This window comes from Pan paniscus, chromosome 4 (assembly GCF_029289425.2).
Source record: "Pan paniscus chromosome 4, NHGRI_mPanPan1-v2.0_pri, whole genome shotgun sequence".
Taxonomy (NCBI): Eukaryota; Metazoa; Chordata; class Mammalia; order Primates; family Hominidae; genus Pan; species Pan paniscus.
Window position 1 is genome coordinate 38,356,045 of NC_073253.2, and position 18,100 is coordinate 38,374,144.

At 45.4% G+C, this 18,100-nt stretch overlaps 1 protein-coding gene across 1 annotated transcript; it reads left to right on the top strand.

Moving 5' to 3' along the window:
* The first annotated feature begins 2,135 nt into the window (after positions 1-2,135).
* Positions 2,136-17,201, top strand: LOC129397877 (endogenous retrovirus group FC1 Env polyprotein-like). Its single transcript, XM_055113094.2, has 4 exons — positions 2,136-2,210; positions 5,778-5,823; positions 14,869-14,979; positions 16,098-17,201. Exons 1-4 carry the CDS (start codon positions 2,136-2,138, stop codon positions 16,625-16,627), a joined length of 762 nt encoding a protein of 253 aa, XP_054969069.1. The 3' UTR covers positions 16,628-17,201.
* The last annotated feature ends 899 nt before the right edge of the window (positions 17,202-18,100 follow it).

Consider the following 18,100-nt stretch of genomic DNA (forward strand, 5'->3'; position numbering starts at 1 on the left):
AGAATATATAAAATGCACATCTAAAATTTAAATAAGAATAATAAAATGTATTATTATACTATCTATATTCCTATCACTCTAGTTCTTTAAAAAAAAAATCAAACATTACCAAGGTATTACCCCAGGTGCAACCCCTTCCTCCTCATTACATAGGGCAAGAGTATTCATTCCCCTGCTTTTTTTTTTCTTTTGGTTATATCACCTACATATGTGTCCTTAAGTGATATGTTGCTTAATTTTGCAATCTTGAGGGGCAAGCATAAATTTAGCCTTTATGAAGAAGCCATTTCCAATATCTTATCTGGAAGGGTCAGAGTCTGGCTGTTGGTGTCCTGGACCTGAGTGGAAAGGTCAGGGAGGGCTCTGCAGCTGGGATTTGCTGAGCATAAGATCACTTATTCTTTCTGTTTTGCGTATGACGATCAGACTTCCAACTGTGTCTAGTGTCCATAATACAGAGAATAAGCTTCCATACTCCTGTTGGGTGAAGGATGAGGGGCTCAAGGGCTGAGGAATGACGAACGAGAGACCGTCTCTTGAGATCTCGCAGCTTCTCAGACAACCTTTCCCAGTGCTCCTTCTTTCGGTGCCCTTGCGTCTTCCCTCTTCCCATCTCCATCCCCAGTGGCAATCCTAGGCAGGATTCTGCAGCCTAAAGCAGCTTGGTTCATTTACCCACTGCAGCCTTGAGGTTAGGCTTTTGCGAGCCTACCAAACCAGTTTCCAAAATGTTTCCAGCTTCCAAAACATTCTTGCTGTTGTTTCCTTCATGGTTGTGTGTGTGTGTGTGTGTGTGTGTGTGTGTGTGTAGGAACTTTAATGGAGTTTTGGGAGAGAGTAAAATTGGATGCTGATTCAATCTGCCATCCTCACTTCACAAATATTTTTTTGATTGACTTTTTTCTCTATTACACCAAAAAATTATATGTTCATGGTTTTAAAAAATTGTTTAAAATATAAATAAAAAAGAAAAACCATAAATCAGCCTTAATCCTACCATGTAGATATAACCATGGTTAACGTTTTGATATTTATCCTTTCAGATATGTACAAAATTTTTCTTATAAAAATAAGCTTATAGTGCACATACTAATTTGCAATATGATTTCTCATTTTTATTGTTATTTTTCAGAGATGCAATATGATTTCTTCATGTCACATATCACAAACATGTTTTTATATCATTAAATATACTTTTTCCACGTCATTTAAATGGGCACACAGCATTTTACTGGCATATGATATTATTTTATTTTATCAATTCCCTATTAATAAACATTTCTATTATTTCTAATAGAATAATTTACTATTGTAATCAAACTGATATATAATTTAAAAGTCATTATTTTGGCCGGGCACGGTGGCTCACGCCTGTAATCCCAGTACTTGGGGACGCCGAGGCAGGCAGATCACCTGAGATCAGGAGTTCGAGACCATCCTGGCCAACATGGTGAAACCCCATCTCTACTAAAAATACAAAAATTAGCCGGGTGTGGTGGTGTGCACCTGTATTCCCAGCTACTTGGGAGGCTGAGGCAGGAAAATCGCTTGAACCCGGGAGGTGGAGGTTGCAGTGAGCCGAGATCATGCCATTGCACTCCAGCCTGGGTGACAACTGGTGACAAGAGTGAAACTCCATCGCAGAAAAAAAAAAGTCATTATTTTGAGTCTTTAGACTTAAAGGTAAAGGCTTAAGCCAATTAATTCTCAAAGGTGATATTCTTTGAGTCTAGATTCAAGGATAAATCAACAGACCAGGGAGAAGGCAGTACCACATCTAGTATCAGAGGCACGTTAGATCAATTACTTTTCATAAAATTTTGAACACTGTGAATCAGATATGTTCCCCAATATTCACTCATTGCCTTCCTTTCCATTTAGAGGAGAGATGGAAAGAAAAGGAATAGAAACATGAGGCCAGACTGAGCAAAGTGGTTGCTTACTTTATGATGCTAAGATGGTGGATTTTAGATTGCATTTCATAGCACACTATTCCTGTCTGTGAAGACCTCTAGGTATTCTGAGATCGAGAAAGGTCAAATTAATCTCAATGATGTGTCAAATTAGTAATCATATTAATTCCATATTGTCACCTGCTTTTTGGCAGGTCTGATAAACCACGTGTTAAATCGATTATGCAAATAATTTTAGCTAAATTAAAACATCTGTTCCACACATCACCAGATTTCAAGGTGAAAGTCTTCCTGAAGGTGAGTTTTTAGTCCCACATTAAATATGACATGTATTTTGGCTATGTTGTGCATTGGTTTGCCAGCATCACAATCACCATTTGTGTCTTTCTTTTCTTATGCCAGACATTGAGATGCTACATTTTGGCAGCATTTGACGAAAAGCTAGTTTGTTTTTCATACATAATACATATTGACATAAACCGTAAAATTTGGAATGAAAAATATGGCATGACTATAAGAGATGTATCTTTTCACTTCATGAAAGGATGACTTATGGGGCCACAAAGGGCAAATAGGGTGGACGCGTTGGAAATCCCTCCAGGAGACCCCAACAAAATATATAGGCATTTGACAACTCCTAGAGTCTTATTGTCTTAGTCTGTGTTGCTATAACAAAACACCACACACTGGGTAATTTATAAACAATAGAAATTTAAATTCTCACTGTTCCGAAGTCTGGGAAGTCCAAGATCAAGACACCAGCAGATTCAGTGTCAGGTGAGGGCTGCTCTCTGCTTCCATGATGGTTCCCATTGCTGCCTCCTCTGAAGGAGAGGAACACTGTGTCCTCACATGGTGGAAGAGACAAAAGAACAAGAGAATGCTCCCTTCCACCTTCTGCCCTTTTATAAGGGTGCTAATCCCATTTATGAGGGTGGAGCCTGCATGATTTAGTCACCTCCCAAGGGCCACACCTCTTAATACTGTTGCATTAGGGATTAGGCTTCAACATGAATTTTGGAGGGGACACTATTAGTCAAACCATAGCACTTGCCTACTCATTTCTCCTTTTCCTTGAGATCACTTGGCCTTGAGTTTGTAACTATGTCTTCATTTTCTCTGCTGCCATCTTTCCTTAGTTGCATTTTCAATAGAGAAGAATGAAGTAATTCACAAACTTTAGTTTTGCATAAGAATCAACTGGGGAATGTGTTAAAAGTACAAGGATTATCGTTTAGAAGGATTATCTTAGTAGGGTGGAGCCCAGAAATCTGTGTTTTTTAAGCACTCATGGTCATTCTGATTTAGTGGTCTGTGGTCTGCATTGGGAGAAACACTTGGTAGAGGATGATTAAGAGCATGGACCTTGGAGTGTGACACCCCTGGATATGAATTCTTCCTCTATCACTAATTCTTCTGTGGTCCTGGGCAAGTTATTTAATATAAGTCTCAGTTTCCTAGCCTATATAATGGGATACTACAACATGGATGAAACTTGAAAACACTATGCTAAATGAAATAAGCCAGAAATATATGATTCCACTTATATGCAGTACCTGTGACAGGCAAATTCATAGAGACAAAGTAGACTAGTGGCTACCAGGTGGTTGGGGGAAGAAGGAATAGGAAGTTTTTGTTTAATGGGTACAAAGTTTTTGTTTGGGATGGTGAAAAAGTTCCGGAAATGGGTGGTGGTGATTGTCCCACAGCATTGTGAATATACTTAATACTGAATTGTACACTTAAAATTTTGGTAAAATTTTGTTATGTATATCTTACCACAATCAAATGAAAGGTGTGGCCATGAAGAAATGAGAATAAATTTTCAAGTTGTATTCTTAAAAAATAGGAACAATAATTCCTGTACCCTAAGGTTGTTGTGAATATTGAGTGAGATAGTATATGAAAAGTGTTTACTTAGTACAGGGCCTGACATGTAACAAATGCGCCGGGGATGGTAGGTAGCTACCACCCAGTAACAGGCGACAGCTCCTTCTGGTATTCAGCAGCACATCACGGGCCGTTCTGAGCAGGTGAGTGGTTATGTCGACCAGGTCAGAGACTGCTCAGCTCTCTAGGGAACATTCACACTGTTTGAGGTGATTCCTCCACCCGCTGGGTCCCAATTCTAGAACTCCTCTCGAAGAGGCCGTCTCACTCCACAGGATTCTTCCCTGTTCCACTGTACTGACAGAGGAGACACCACTGGAACAACGTTTTTCTTTCCATGCTATCCCTTGAGGGAGGCGAGAACTCCACCCAGCAACACAGTAGAGAATAGGAGATGGGAAGCCTCATCCGGGCACTCCGCCTGGCTTCTCTGAAGCTCTGAATCCCCCACCACCTGATACCCCTTCCTCTTTCTCTCTCCTTTGAATCATCTCAATTTTATCCCAAACTTGGAATACTGTGGACTCTAAAACTTTATCCTTAAACATCCTTTTGAAAATAACTCCCACAGTTGCAAATAGCGAGAATTGAGATTATGACAGTAAGTTAAATTTAATTACAGAAGTACCTCTTTCTTTTCCCTTGGATTTATTTTAGCATTGATGAAGCAAATATAATTTTGATTTTAATGAGTTTCAGCTCCCACTGGTACTAAGCCGCTTTGTTTAGGTGTTAAATGTTACAGAGTCATTAAAGGCTTTTCTTACACTTTTTTAATCTTTCTTCCCAAATCCCATCAGAAAAAAATGTCTAGCTTTATTTTGTTTTTATTTTTAAAGCGTTGATGAAAAAATAAATGAATTTTCTTTGTAAAAGGTAATGACTAAGTCATTCATCTGTGGATGGGAAGGGGTCGGCCACACGGTGGGAGACATCTTCCTAACTGGAGTTTCAAAAATGGTCTTCACAGCCAGGCACAGTGGATCACACCTGTAATCCCAGCACTTTGGGAGGCCAAGGCGGGCGGATCACTTGAGGCCAAGAGTTCGAGACCAGCCTGGCCAACATGATGAAACCCCGTCTCTACTAGAAAAACAAAAATAAGCTGGGCGTGGTAACGGGTGCCTGTAATCCTTGCTACTTGGGAGGCTGAGGCAGGAGAATTGCTTGAACCTGGGAGGCTGAGATTGCAGTGAGCTGAGATCACACCACCGCACTCCAGCCTGGGCAACAGAGTGAGAGACCCTGTCTCAAAAAGAAAAAAAGTCTTCACTTCGGTCTCATCGTGAGAAGGGCATAAAAATCTTGTGCTGTTGAAAGCCTAGGAGAAAGCTCTGCAAAATGCTTATTTTCCAACTTAACCAAATTATATTACTTAGGTTGTGCCTATAAGACATCAAAATAACTTGTCAGTCCTGCGCAAAAACCAGACAAACAACAGCAACAAATCTCCTATCTTTTCACTGGGGAGAAAAAAAGAATTTAAATGCTTGAGTTTACAACCTATGATTTTGAAAGATGCAGACACAACACAAGTGACCTTTGAAAATAACTGACATCTTATGAAAAGATACATTGGGAAGTTTTTGTTATAAATTATATATATAAATAATAATCCATGTTAGAAAAATCCGCACTAGTGGTCAATGAAAAAAGATAAAATAACATAATTTTACCATCCAGAGATAACTACCATTATGGATATTACCCCTACTATGTTCCTCTGTCTCTCCTATGTGTGTGTGAATGGGTGTATATGGACATCCTGGTGTCAAATTTTACACACTGAGACTTATGTGTGCACAAAAAAAAGGAAGAATAAAAAAAACCCAAATGTTCTTTCTTTCCTGTAAGTGATCTCATCTTGTTCTTAAGATTGCAGCTTACTTCTGGGTATTAGACTCCCACAGTCAGTGGCCTCCTAATGCAACCTTAATGTTCTCAGATTTGCTATCCATCTGGTCTTTTCTATAGCACTTCTCCATCCCCACCAAGCTTCAACCACGCTACAGGGCTGAAGGTAAGGACACCTCCTATTATGGACTGAATGTCTGTGCCCCTCCCCACTAATTCACAGGCTGGAGCCCTAATCCTCCATGTGATAGTGTTTGGAGATAGGACCTTTGGAAGGTAATTAGGTTTAGATGAGGTCATGAGTGTGGGGACCTCATGATGAGATTATTGTCCTCAAATAAGAAGAGAAAGAGGAGCCAGTCATGGTGGCTCGAGACTGTAATCCCAACACTTTGGGAGGCTGAAGTGGGTTGATTGCTTGAGCTCAGGAGTTCAAGACAAGCCTGGGCAACATAGTGAAACCCTGTCTCTACAAAAAAGTTTTTAAAAAGATTAGCCAGGCGTGGTGACACACCTCCATAGTCCCAGCTACTCGGGAGGCTGAGGCGGAAGGGTCACCTGAGCCCAGGGAAGTGGAGGTAGCAGTGAGCTGTGATTGTGCCACTGCACTCCAACCCTCGACGACCGAGTGAGACCCTGTCTCAAAAAAGAAAAAAAAAAGGAAGAAAGAAAAGGAAAAAGAAAGAGAGACTAGAGCTCTTTCTCCCTGCTCACCCACCTACAAGCCAGCAAGAATACCTGTTCCATACCCCACTGCCCCCACTCCTTCAGGCAAAAAAAGCTGTTAACTTTGCCGACCCCATTCTAGCTCTCATAGGCTGCTCTCGAATTGATTTAGGTGTCCATTTCCACAAAACCTCTGCCAAGCTGGAGTTTTAAAATATCTCCTCCAATGGACTCCTACACAATTTCCCAGGTGGGTAATATTCCAGGAAATCATAGGGCCTCAAACACTCTTCTTCTCCTTGGATACCCGCTTTACCCTACACTTCAGACATAATGGTCAATTCCTCAAAAACATCAGTGCTGAGTCAAGCCCAGTGATCAATAGAACAGAGCTCAGTGGTATTAAATAGAATTATGACCTAAAAGTAAAATTAAAGCAGCCCCAGCTGACAAGCTAACAGGGAATTTTCAGAGTCGAGTGATTGCATCTTTTCTAAGGTATCGAGCTGCAGAACTTCTTGCTGAGGATTGAACAGAAGGGTTTGGTCCAATCACCTACTGCCCTAAGCAACCAAACCTTAGGCTTTGTGGTCCTGAAACCCACACTGTGAGATGTGTGCCTCCTTACCATGGAAATTAAATAAGATTGGATTTTTATGTGCTTGAGACCTAAGTTCAGTCCTGGTTCTATTGTGTTCCTAGGGACCTTGGGTGTATCATTTCTGTGCACCTGTTTTTCTTTTTGGTACAATTTGGATGTGCAATCATCATGTTGCCAGACATGCCCACGCCTGAGCATAAGCAGGGAGCTTGCTCAGTAGAGCGATCCCAGCTATTTCTCTGGAGATGCTGTCAGAGTCTGAGAATCTCTATCTAACACGCATCACAGATAATTCTGTAGCACAGAAGAATTTAGGAAACACTGAATTTGGAAATCCCTGGCTGTTTTCTAGCTTTCAGATTTCTTTGTTTTAAAGATTTAAAGATGAAAAACTACTCTTTGTGGGAATAGAAGATATCTTCACTGCAAACACCTCCCCATGTTGTAGGAAAATCAGACCAGCAGCTGCAACAGTAGAATTTTAGGATGCTGATGCACAAGAAGTTTTTATTAACATTCTCCTCTTCACATGAAGGTCTACAAATCTCTTGTGCACATGCCTGTCTCCTTTCCTTTTACCTGTTTCTGTTAGCTCCTATTAATTGAGCCTCTTTCCTTTTGTGGAAGTGGGTTGGGATCTCAGATCAATTGAACAATGTGTCCCTGCAGGTTGGGTTTTTGGTATGGTAAATAACACCCATCAACCAGCTATTGGTTATTTGGATACTGTTGGTGACCATTCCATCCAAACATTGCACCTGTTTTGCAATGTATAGTTTAGCCTGGTTCTACCATTCACTCTGATTCACAGGCTGCATATAATAACATTCAGCCTCTGCTTGGTTTCTGACACATTCAGGTTAACCATAATGACCCCAGCTTCCATCTCATGTCACCTCTTGGTGTACAGACCCAAAATACTGAGTTCTATTGGAATAACTGTAAAGCAAAGTGCAAGACCATAAGAGGATATTGTCATGCACTTATATTTGGCCAAATTTGTCTGGCACAATCAATTTGGAAACAATGCTTTTAATTCCCTTTTACTGCATGTATCAGGACAATTTTCTGTTAACTAATAGGATATTTCATTTTCCTGCATATATCTGAGAGACAAATTGTTCAATTGGTCCAGCAACTCTTTCCCTGAATTAGTAATGGAGTTCCCAGATGAAGTGGACATATACAAATCAAAGCCTCATTTGCAAACTTTTTTCAGAAAACAAAAAAGGTACAATATGCATCTACCTTCACCCTTCTCTCTGCCATGTAAAAATCCAGGCTGATTATATAACTCAAAGACCAAACCTCTTCCTATGTTTTTCCATGTGTTGGGTGCATTGTCCAGCGAGGAGCTGTAATTTTCTCTCTGCCACATCCATCATTAAGGTTGACTATTAGGTTTCTCCTACTGTGGCTCAGATTCTAATACTGAAGGTAACTCAAGAGATAGCCAAATAGCCAGGCACAGAGGCTCACGCCTATAATCCCAGCACTTTGGGAGGCCTAGGGTGGAGGAACACTTGAGAGCCCTGGAGTTCGAGACCAGCCTAGGCAACATAGTGAGACCTTGTCTCTACGAAAAATGTTTAAAAATTAGCTGGGCATGGTGGCACACCTCTGCAGTCCCAGCTGCTCAGGAGGCTGAGGTGGGGGAATTGCTTGAGCCCAGGAGTTTGAGGCTGTAATGTGCCGTGATTGTGTGCTGCACTCCAGCTTGGGCGACAGAGTGAGACCCAATCTCTAAAAAGAAAATAAAAACAAAAAGAGACAGCCAAATAGTCAACTTCTACCCCAGTAAGTGACACTGGGAATTTTCATAGGATTAAAGAGTCCCATCTGGATATGAAAAGACCTTCTGTTTTTTACTGAGCCTGAGCTGCTTCTGTCTTCAACTAATCTTCTGTCATTTTAAGGGAAGATGGAATCTGTGTGGCTTTGATATTTTGCTACTTTCTGTACCATAATGCAGAAAGAAAGCAGCAGCTTAAGTAGCTTCACCTTCCCAGCTCACCCCTGCTCCTTACAAGCCTTTTTTATTATATAAAATATGCCATGAGGGACAAAGGCTTCTCACTCCCATCCTAAAGGTGCATTATCTAATTTTCAAAATGTCTGTGAAGCCACAAGCACAGTGGCACTTACATTTGATTCTACCAAGTAAAAGATTATTCAGGAAGCAAACAAATTATAAAATTTCAGGCATCTTTTTGCAGCTTATATGTTCAGGTCCTCTGCGTTGGGGAGATTATTGATGGCCCTGTTATGGTCCTTGTTTCCCTTGCAAGTGGAGGACCAAAAAGCTGTAATTTATAAAGGTCTCCATTGTGTAAAAATGACAGTGAACTAGACCCTTTGTTTCAAAACAAAGGAGGCAGTACTGACTCGGGTGCTCCTAAAGGATACGTGAAATCCATATAGATGGTGAGGGCATGGGAGGTATTCTTGCCCATGTGTCTTTCAATACCTGTGTAATGCCAGCACATGCCCCACCCAAACCCCCACGTCCTCAGAGCAGAGTCTAGGCCTGTGGACGGGGAACAGCACACACACAGATGGGCTTAGAGTCAGCTGGGCTTCAGCTTGAACCTGGCTTTTCCATGTATTTGCTGCAGGATCCTGGGAAATTTGCTCAACCAGAGCCTTGGTTTCCTTATCTACGAAATGAGGATACTAACCTTTCCCTGTAGGCTTGTTGAGAAGTTTCCATGTCATAACATGGGTAAAACATGGGAATGAGGCTGGACCTAAATGAATGTTAGTCTTCACCTTCCTAACTCTCCTCTTTCTACAACTGTTGTTCATAAGCTGAAATTTAATTCCTTATTTCTTCTTTCATCAAAATGCCCTTTGAGTTTTCTTTTAAAATTTCCTGACAGCTTTCCTCAGGGGCCTAAGCCACTATTGGAAGGGTCTTTAACTTCTCCCAGCCATTGAGGTGACTGATTTTTGCAACCCAGACTGGTTGTGGTGAAAGGAGCCGGGCACATTCCTCAGCCCCGGGCTCAAAACAAACAAGCCCAGTACAAACACATCCCATCCTCCCATCCCACCACATATCGCCATATATCTCTCAAACTTCCTGAGCCCAGTACAAACACATCCCATCCTCCCATCCCACCACATATCGCCATATATCTCTCAAACTTCCTGAGCCCAGTACAAACACCACCAGGAAAGTCTCCGATAAGGGGACAGCCGTTCAAAGTTTTACTGAAAGAGCGGGAACCAAAAGAATTCCTTTGTTCCCCTGTAACTTTCAGGCTATAAAAAGCAAACACTCGCATTGTTCAGGGCCCTCTTGTATGCTGTGGAATGGAGGGACCAGGTTCGAACTTGTAGTAAAGATCCTTGCCGCTTGGCTTTGACTCTGGACTCTGGTGGTCTTCTTTGGGGAACTAACGGTCTGGGCATAACATCTGGGGGCTCGTCCAGGATTCCCCAAGCCCACCAGACCCCTGGTCAACGGATCTGCTAGGATCAAGCTACTGATAGGTGAGCTGGCTCATCTCCATTTGTCTGTCTGTGTCTGTTCTGAATCTGAATCTGTGACTCGCGAGGTCTGAAACTGGAGCTGGCACAGTCCTGGCGGACGTGCTATAGGACGGCCAGCAGAGACCGGTGGGAGACGTCCCCTGGCTCTCTTCTGATCTAAATTGCAATCTGAACTGCCCCGGTTTGGCGGGCAGCAGCAATCTCTGATCTGGGCTGCCCCAGCGCGATCACGATCCAGGCAGCTAACTCTGACCCGGGCTTCCGGTGCGCGCTTGCAATCTGAACTGCCCCGGTTTGGCGGGCAGCAGCTATCTCTGATCTGGGCTGCCCCAGCGCGATCGCGATCCAGGCAGCTAACTCTGACCCGGGCTTCCAGTGCGCGCTTGCAAGCTGAACTGCCCCGGTTTGGCGGGCAGCAGCTATCTCTGATCTGGGCTGCCCCAGCGCGATCGCGATCCAGGCAGCTAACTCTGACCCAGGCTTCCGGTGCGCGCTTGCAATCTGAACTGCCCCGGTTTGGCGGGCAGCGGCTATCTCTGATCTGGGCTGCCCCAGTGCGATCGCGATCCAGGCAGCTAACTCTGACCAGGGCTGCCAAAGTGCGCCTGCGATTAGATATCATTAATAAGCCAGATCAGATTTCCTTTACAGGGATTCTAACCCACATTCCTGTACAGGAAGAGACTACAAATTATTACAGGATGGGTAATACCCAGAGCACTCCTCTATCTCTCCTTACGAGTAATTTCAAAGAAGTTAGAGCAAGGGGCCATGATCTTGGTATAGAAATCAGGAAAGGAAAGCTAATTACTCTGTGTCGCTCCGAATGGCCTGCCTTTGATGTGGGGTGGCCACCCGAAGGGACCTTCCGACTTGCTGTCATCACTAGGGTAAAGTCCAAGATTTTCCTACCTGGGCGTGCGGGCCACTTAGATCAAATCCCATATATCCTCATATGGCAGGACCTTGTTGAGAACCCGCCTCCTTGGCTGTCCCCTTTCCAATTAGCCTCTGAACCCTGTAAGGCACTGGTTGCTCGACCACTAAAATCCAAGCAACCAACTGCCCCCCCCCATCCTGTTCTACCTGACAGTGGGGACCCACTGTTCACAGAACCCCCTCCGTACCCCTCTGGGCCCCAGGCCCCAGCCCCCCTGGCTGAGCTGCGGGAGGGAGCAGGCGGATGGGAGGCGGCCGGCACACACGGGCCCGCTGAAAGGGAAAGTAACTTTGAAGGGCCGGCGGGGCGGACGCGAGGGTGCACTTCGCGGACTAGCCCCTCTCAGCCGCCTGACTCCACGGTGGCTTTACCCCTTCAGGAAATAGGACACCCAGATGACACAGGAATCCCCAGGCTCCAGTACTGGCCATTCTCCACCAGTGATCTGTATAACTGGAAGACTCAGAGTGCTCGGTTTTCAGACAACCCCAAAGATTTACTGGCTTTACTGGATAGTGTCATGTTCACCCACCAGCCCACTTGGGATGATTGTCAGCAGCTCCTCCGAATCTTGTTCACCACGGAAGAGCGAGAGAGAATACAGATAGAAGCTAGAAAGCTGGTCCCGGGGGACGACGGTCAACCGACTGCCAACCCCGACCTCATAAATGCAACCTTTCCTCTGACCAGGCCGGCGTGGGACTACAACACGGCAGAAGGTAGGGGACGGCTACACCTTTATTGCCAGACTCTAATGGCAGGTCTCCGGGCAGCTGCTCGCAAGCCCACTAATTTGGCTAAAGTATATTCTATTCTGCAGGGAAAGACAGAGAGCCCAGCTACCTACTTAGAAAGATTAATGGAAGCTTTTAGACAGTACACCCCCATAGATCCAGAGGCTCCAGGAAGTCAGGCAGCTGTTGTAATATCTTTCGTAAATCAGGCAGCCCCAGATATTAAGAGAAAACTCCAGAAATTAGAAGACTTGGAGGGAAAGTGGATTCAGGACCTCCTTCAGGTAGCCCAGCGGGTTTACAATAACAGAGATACTCCAGAGGAAAAGCAATTTAAGGCCACTGAAAAAAATGACCAAGGTCCTGGCAGCAGTGGTACAGAAAGAGCATCTACAGCCAGAGGTAACATATCTAGGATACCTGCTTAAGGGAGGGCAGCGCTGGCTAACAGACGCCTGGAAACAAACTGTTCTGCAGATCCCCAGGCCACAATCCACCCGACAAGTGAGAGAATTCCTGGGGTTGGCGGGATTTTGCAGACTATGGATACCTGGGTTCGCAGAACTGGCTAAACCCTTGTATCAGGCAACACGGGGGCAACAGCCATTTAATTGGACAGACGAAGCCGAGTTGGCCTTCCAACAGATTAAAACCGCCCTACTCTCCGCGCCTGCACTAGGACTACCTGATGTTACCAAGCCCTTCCACTTATACGTGGATGAGAATAAGGGTGTCGCCAAGGCGGTAATAACTCAGAACTTAGGCCCCTGGCGGAGGCCAGTTGCCTACCTGTCAAAGAAGTTAGACCCAGTGGCTGCCGGGTGGCCCCCTTGTCTCCGAATGATTGCGGCCATGGCTCTGATGGTGCAAGATGCTGATAAACTTGTCATGGGGCAAGAATTGCAGGTCGTTACTCCACATGCCATCGAAGGTGTACTCAAACAGCCACCTAATCGATGGATGAGTAACGCCCAGCTCACCCACTACCAAGGACTACTACTAAATCCTCTCAGGATAATTTTCCTGCCCCCAACGACCTTAAACCCTGCCTCGCTGCTGCCCAACCCAGACCTGGACGCCCCACTCCATGACTGCACCGAGATACTAGCTCAGGTGCACGGAGTTCGAGAAGACCTGCAGGACCGCCCACTTCCTGACGCTGAGCTCATCTGGTTCACTGATGGGAGCAGCTTCGTGCATCAAGGCCAGAATACGCTGGAGCGGCAGTAACTTCAGAGACTGAGGTAATCTGGGCGGAACCCCTGCCCCCGGGGACATCGGCCCAGAAGGCCGAACTGATAGCGCTCACCCAAGCTCTTACCTTAGGGGCGGGGAAAAAGCTGACAGTATATACAGACAGCCGATATGCTTTTGCAACGGCGCATATACATGGGGCCATTTACAGGGAGCGAGGGTTACTGACGGCTGAAGGAAAAGAGATAAAAAACAAGCAAGAGATCCTAGCCCTGCTAACAGCCCTATGGAGGCCAGAAAAATTAGCCATTGTACATTGCCCAGGGCATCAGAAACTAACTACTCCAACTGCTCAAGGCAACTTTCTGGCAGACCAAACTGCAAGGAATGTGGCGAAGGCTCCCAGCCAACTCCTTGCACTCCAGCTCCCTGACCCGGGCCCCCGGGACTTGCCATATTTCCCTGAATATTCAGAACAAGATCTCCAGTGGATTCACAAACTTCCCCTGAAACAAATCCAGAATGGGTGGTGGACTGATACTAATGACCAAACCATCCTACCAGAAAAATTAGGACAACAGGTGTTAGAACACATCCACCGAACCACCCACCTGGGGGCCCGGCGGATGATAGACCTGATCAGACGCTCCAAGCTCAAAATCAGACATATAGCTGAGACGGCCAGCAGTATCGTGACAAGTTGCAAAGTCTGCCAGCTTAACAACGCATACCCCCAATCTCAAGCAGCAACAGGAACAAGGCTCAGGGGAACCAGGCCCGGTATCTACTGGGAAGTAGATTTTACTGAAATAAAGCCAGGAAAGTACAGGTACCGGTACTTACTTGTCTTTGTAGATACTTTTTCAGGGTGGACTGAAGCATTCCCAACCAAAAGAGAAACTGCTCAGGTCGTAGCAAAGAAAATTCTGGAAGATATCCTTCCCAGGTATGGCTTCCCTGTCCAGATAGGGTCAGATAATGGGCCTGCTTTCGTCGCTAAGGTAAGTCAGGACTTGGCTTCCATCCTTGGGGCAAATTGGAAACTACATTGCGCTTACAAGCCCCAGAGTTCAGGACAGGTAGAAAGGATGAATCGGACCTTAAAAGAGACCTTAACTAAATTGACTATAGAGACTGGCACTAATTGGGTAGTCCTTCTCCCCTATGCTCTGTTCCGGGCCCGTAATACCCCTTACAAACTGGGCCTTACCCCTTACGAAATCATGTATGGCAGACCTCCACCCCTGGTTCCTAGCTTAAAAAAAAATGATCTGCTTAAGTCTGAAACAGAAAATGTCTCTGAATTCTTATTTTCCTTACAAGCCTTACAGAAAATTCACCAAGAAATCTGGCCCAAGCTTAAAGAGCTATATGAGACCAGTCCCCCACCGACACCCCATCCGTACCAGCCGGGAGACTGGGTCCTGGTTAAGCGACACCGACAAGAGACCCTAGAGCCCAGGTGGAAAGGACCACTCCAAGTACTCCTGACCACACCCACCGCCCTAAAAGTAGAAGGCATTGCGTCGTGGATCCACTACACCCACGTCAAGCCAGTGGACCCAACCTCTGACCTTCTAGGGCCAATCACGGCGGCGGCTGAAGCACCGGACACGTGGACTGTGGACAGAGCTAAGAACAACCCCTTAAAACTCACCCTGCGCCGGCAGCATAGCTCACTGCAAACATGCAGTTAGGTAGTCTAACTCTAACAGTCACCCTAGTGGCCGCTGGGGAAAACATAAAGCCAGCTCCTAATCCCTTTGTCTGGAGATTCTGGCTTTATGAAAACCTAACCCACCCTGGGCAACCTCATAAGCCCGGGAAATTAGTGGCCAGTGCAGATTGCCCCTCCTCAGGGTGCAATAGCCCAATTTTACTAAATTTTACTGATTTCCCAGTAGCCAAACCAGTGGCACCAATAATATGCTTCGAGTATGATCAGACTGAATACAATTGTAAGCACTATTGGTGGCACCAAAGTGCCGGCTGCCCTTATAACTATTGTAACATCCATAAATACCAATGGTGGGGTGGAAAAGAACAGATAGATCCCAGATGGCCCTTCCATCGCAGACGAGATAGAGACCTTTCATATACATGGATAGTTAGAGACCCCTGGAACTCCCGCTGGACCACGCCTCAACACGGGGCTGTATACTACTCCTCCGCCTCCACATGGCCTAGCAGTCACCTCTATCTGTGGCGGGGTCTAGTGCAGGTACGGCCCCTGGTCCATGGAAATATCCAGTGACAAGAAAACCGCCTAACACAAGATTTACGTCCTTTTTCCTGGTTAAAATTATTGCAAGAAGGATTAGAACTTGCTAACCTTACAGGACTTCACAGCCTGTCTGGCTGCTTTCTGTGTGCCACTCTAGGGCGTCCACCGCTAACCGCTGTCCCCCTGCCATGGGGATCCTCCACCTCTGCCCAAGCTAACAACCACCGAAACCTCTCATATGCCCCTATCCCTAATGTGCCACTATACCTAAACCCCAGTCAAGAAAAGTTTCCCTACTGTTTCTCAGGAACGAATTCCAGCCTCTGCGGCATCACTGCAACGCCCCCTAATATCACCTTAAGGGCTCCGTCAGGCATATTCTTCTGGTGTAATGGAACATTATCTAAAAACCTATCAAGCCCCTCTGTTACCAACCTACTGTGTCTTCCTGTCACATTAGTTCCCCGGTTAACTCTACTTACTGCCGGCGAGTTCCTAGGGTATACCGGTAACTGGACTAGTGCTGTTATTCACCCAGACCCTAGACCGAGACCTGCACGAGCCATATTTCTCCCCCTCATTGCAGGAATCTCCCTCACCGCATCCTTCATGGCGGCCGGACTGGCTGGGGGAGCCCTAGGTCACACCCTCATAGAAAGTAACAAGCTGTACCAACAATTTGCCGTTGCTATGGAGGAGTCAGCTGAGTCCCTTGCCTCCCTCCAGCGGCAGCTCACGTCCCTAGCACAGGTAACCTTGCAGAACCGGAGGGCCTTAGACCTACTCACTGCTGAAAAAGGGGGAACGTGTATGTTTCTAAAGGAAGACTGTTGTTTCTACATAAATGAATCAGGGCTTGTAGAAGACCGGGTCCAACAGTTACGCAAGTTAAGCACAGAAGTAAGAACACGGCAGTTTGCTTCAGCTGCAGACCAATGGTGGAAGTCATCTATGTTTTCTCTGTTAGCCCCCTTCCTTGGACCCCTGCTGAGTCTACTATTTCTGCTTACCGTAGGACCTTGTGTTGTTAACAGAATTTTGCGGTTCGTTAAAGAAAGGTTTAACACTGTACAAACTCATGGTCCTCAGAGCCCAATACCAACCTGTAAACGCTGAAACAGAATCAGACTTATAAGACCCAAGATTGGCTCTAAAAAAATACCTAAAAAGAAAGGGGGGAATTAAAGGAGCCGTGCACATTCCTCAGCCCCGGGCTCAAAACAAACAAGCCCAGTACAAACACATCCCATCCTCCCATCCCACCACATATCGCCATATATCTCTCAAACTTCCTGAGCCCAGTACAAACACATCCCATCCTCCCATCCCACCACATATCGCCATATATCTCTCAAACTTCCTGAGCCCAGTACAAACACATCCCATCCTCCCATCCCACCACATATCGCCATATATCTCTCAAACTTCCTGAGCCCAGTACAAACACCACCAGGAAAGTCTCCGATAAGGGGACAGCCGTTCAAAGTTTTACTGAAAGAGCGGGAACCAAAAGAATTCCTTTGTTCCCCTGTAACTTTCAGGCTATAAAAAGCAAACACTCGCATTGTTCAGGGCCCTCTTGTATGCTGTGGAATGGAGGGACCAGGTTCGAACTTGTAGTAAAGATCCTTGCCGCTTGGCTTTGACTCTGGACTCTGGTGGTCTTCTTTGGGGAACTAACGGTCTGGGCATAACAGTGGCTGAGTAGTGGTGGAAGCCTAACCAGTTACCAGGAAGGGATTTAAATGCCAAGAAAATGGGTCAGCTTGATATTTTGAGACTTGGAACATCTGAATGGAGGTGACAAAGATGAAGGACCAGCTATGTGAGGATCTGGGGCAGAGGGAGAGCACAACTTGGCATCTTCCACTGACACCTGGAACCTCAAAAAGGGGCCAGTGGACTGGAGCTTGGGGGAACATGGTATGAGTTGAAGGTGGAGAGGTAGGGCCAGATGCTGAGGGCATCAAAGCATAGGTCAGTGTGAGGCACTTGGGCTTTAGAATCCCTCTCCCCCAGAGCACAGAAAGGACCTGAGGTATTCAAACCTGACTTGTTTTAGGGCCTCCCTGAACAACAATTATTTCCACGCTTCACTTTTTGTGGGTCAGTGTCTTTGCTTTGAGTTTTGATGTCTTACGTTATAAGAAGGAAGTAGCAGGAACATCTTACAATCATGCACAGGCGAAAGAATCACAGACTGAATTGGGAATTGCCCTAACCATTGAATGTTAAAGACATTGTCTTAAGAGATAAAGAGTTCATAACAAAACATCCAGATGAAAAAGAAGGAAATTAAAGACAGGAAGCTGGGGGAGACAATACCTAATCCTTGTGTTTACACAGACGTTTCTAAGGCAATAAATCATGAATCAGATGGTTTGCAACTCTTCAGGGGGAATCTTTTCCTTTCTATTTTGCAAAGCTGATTCTACTGCCGCAAGCTGGAAACTGTCAATTCCTGAGAAGAGAATTTTAATCTGGGCTTCACGAGCCTGTTCTTTCTCCAGATCCCCTCTGCTTTCTCATCTTTCTGTTGTTCTAAAACCTGCTTGGTTCTTTTCCTGTCTTGGGCATTTAGCCTTTCTC

What these genes read in the sequence shown, in the direction of transcription:
- LOC129397877 (XM_055113094.2), top strand. Translation starts at nt 2,136, where the DNA reads ATGCAAATAATTTTAGCTAAATTAAAACATCTGTTCCACACATCACCA. An exon ending in ACCACGCTACAGGGCTGAAG is followed by an intron (nt 5,824 to 14,868) that starts GTAAGGACACCT and finishes CTGACCTTCTAG; the next exon opens with GGCCAATCACGGCGGCGGCT. An exon ending in TAGCTCACTGCAAACATGCA is followed by an intron (nt 14,980 to 16,097) that starts GTTAGGTAGTCT and finishes CCCTCATTGCAG; the next exon opens with GAATCTCCCTCACCGCATCC.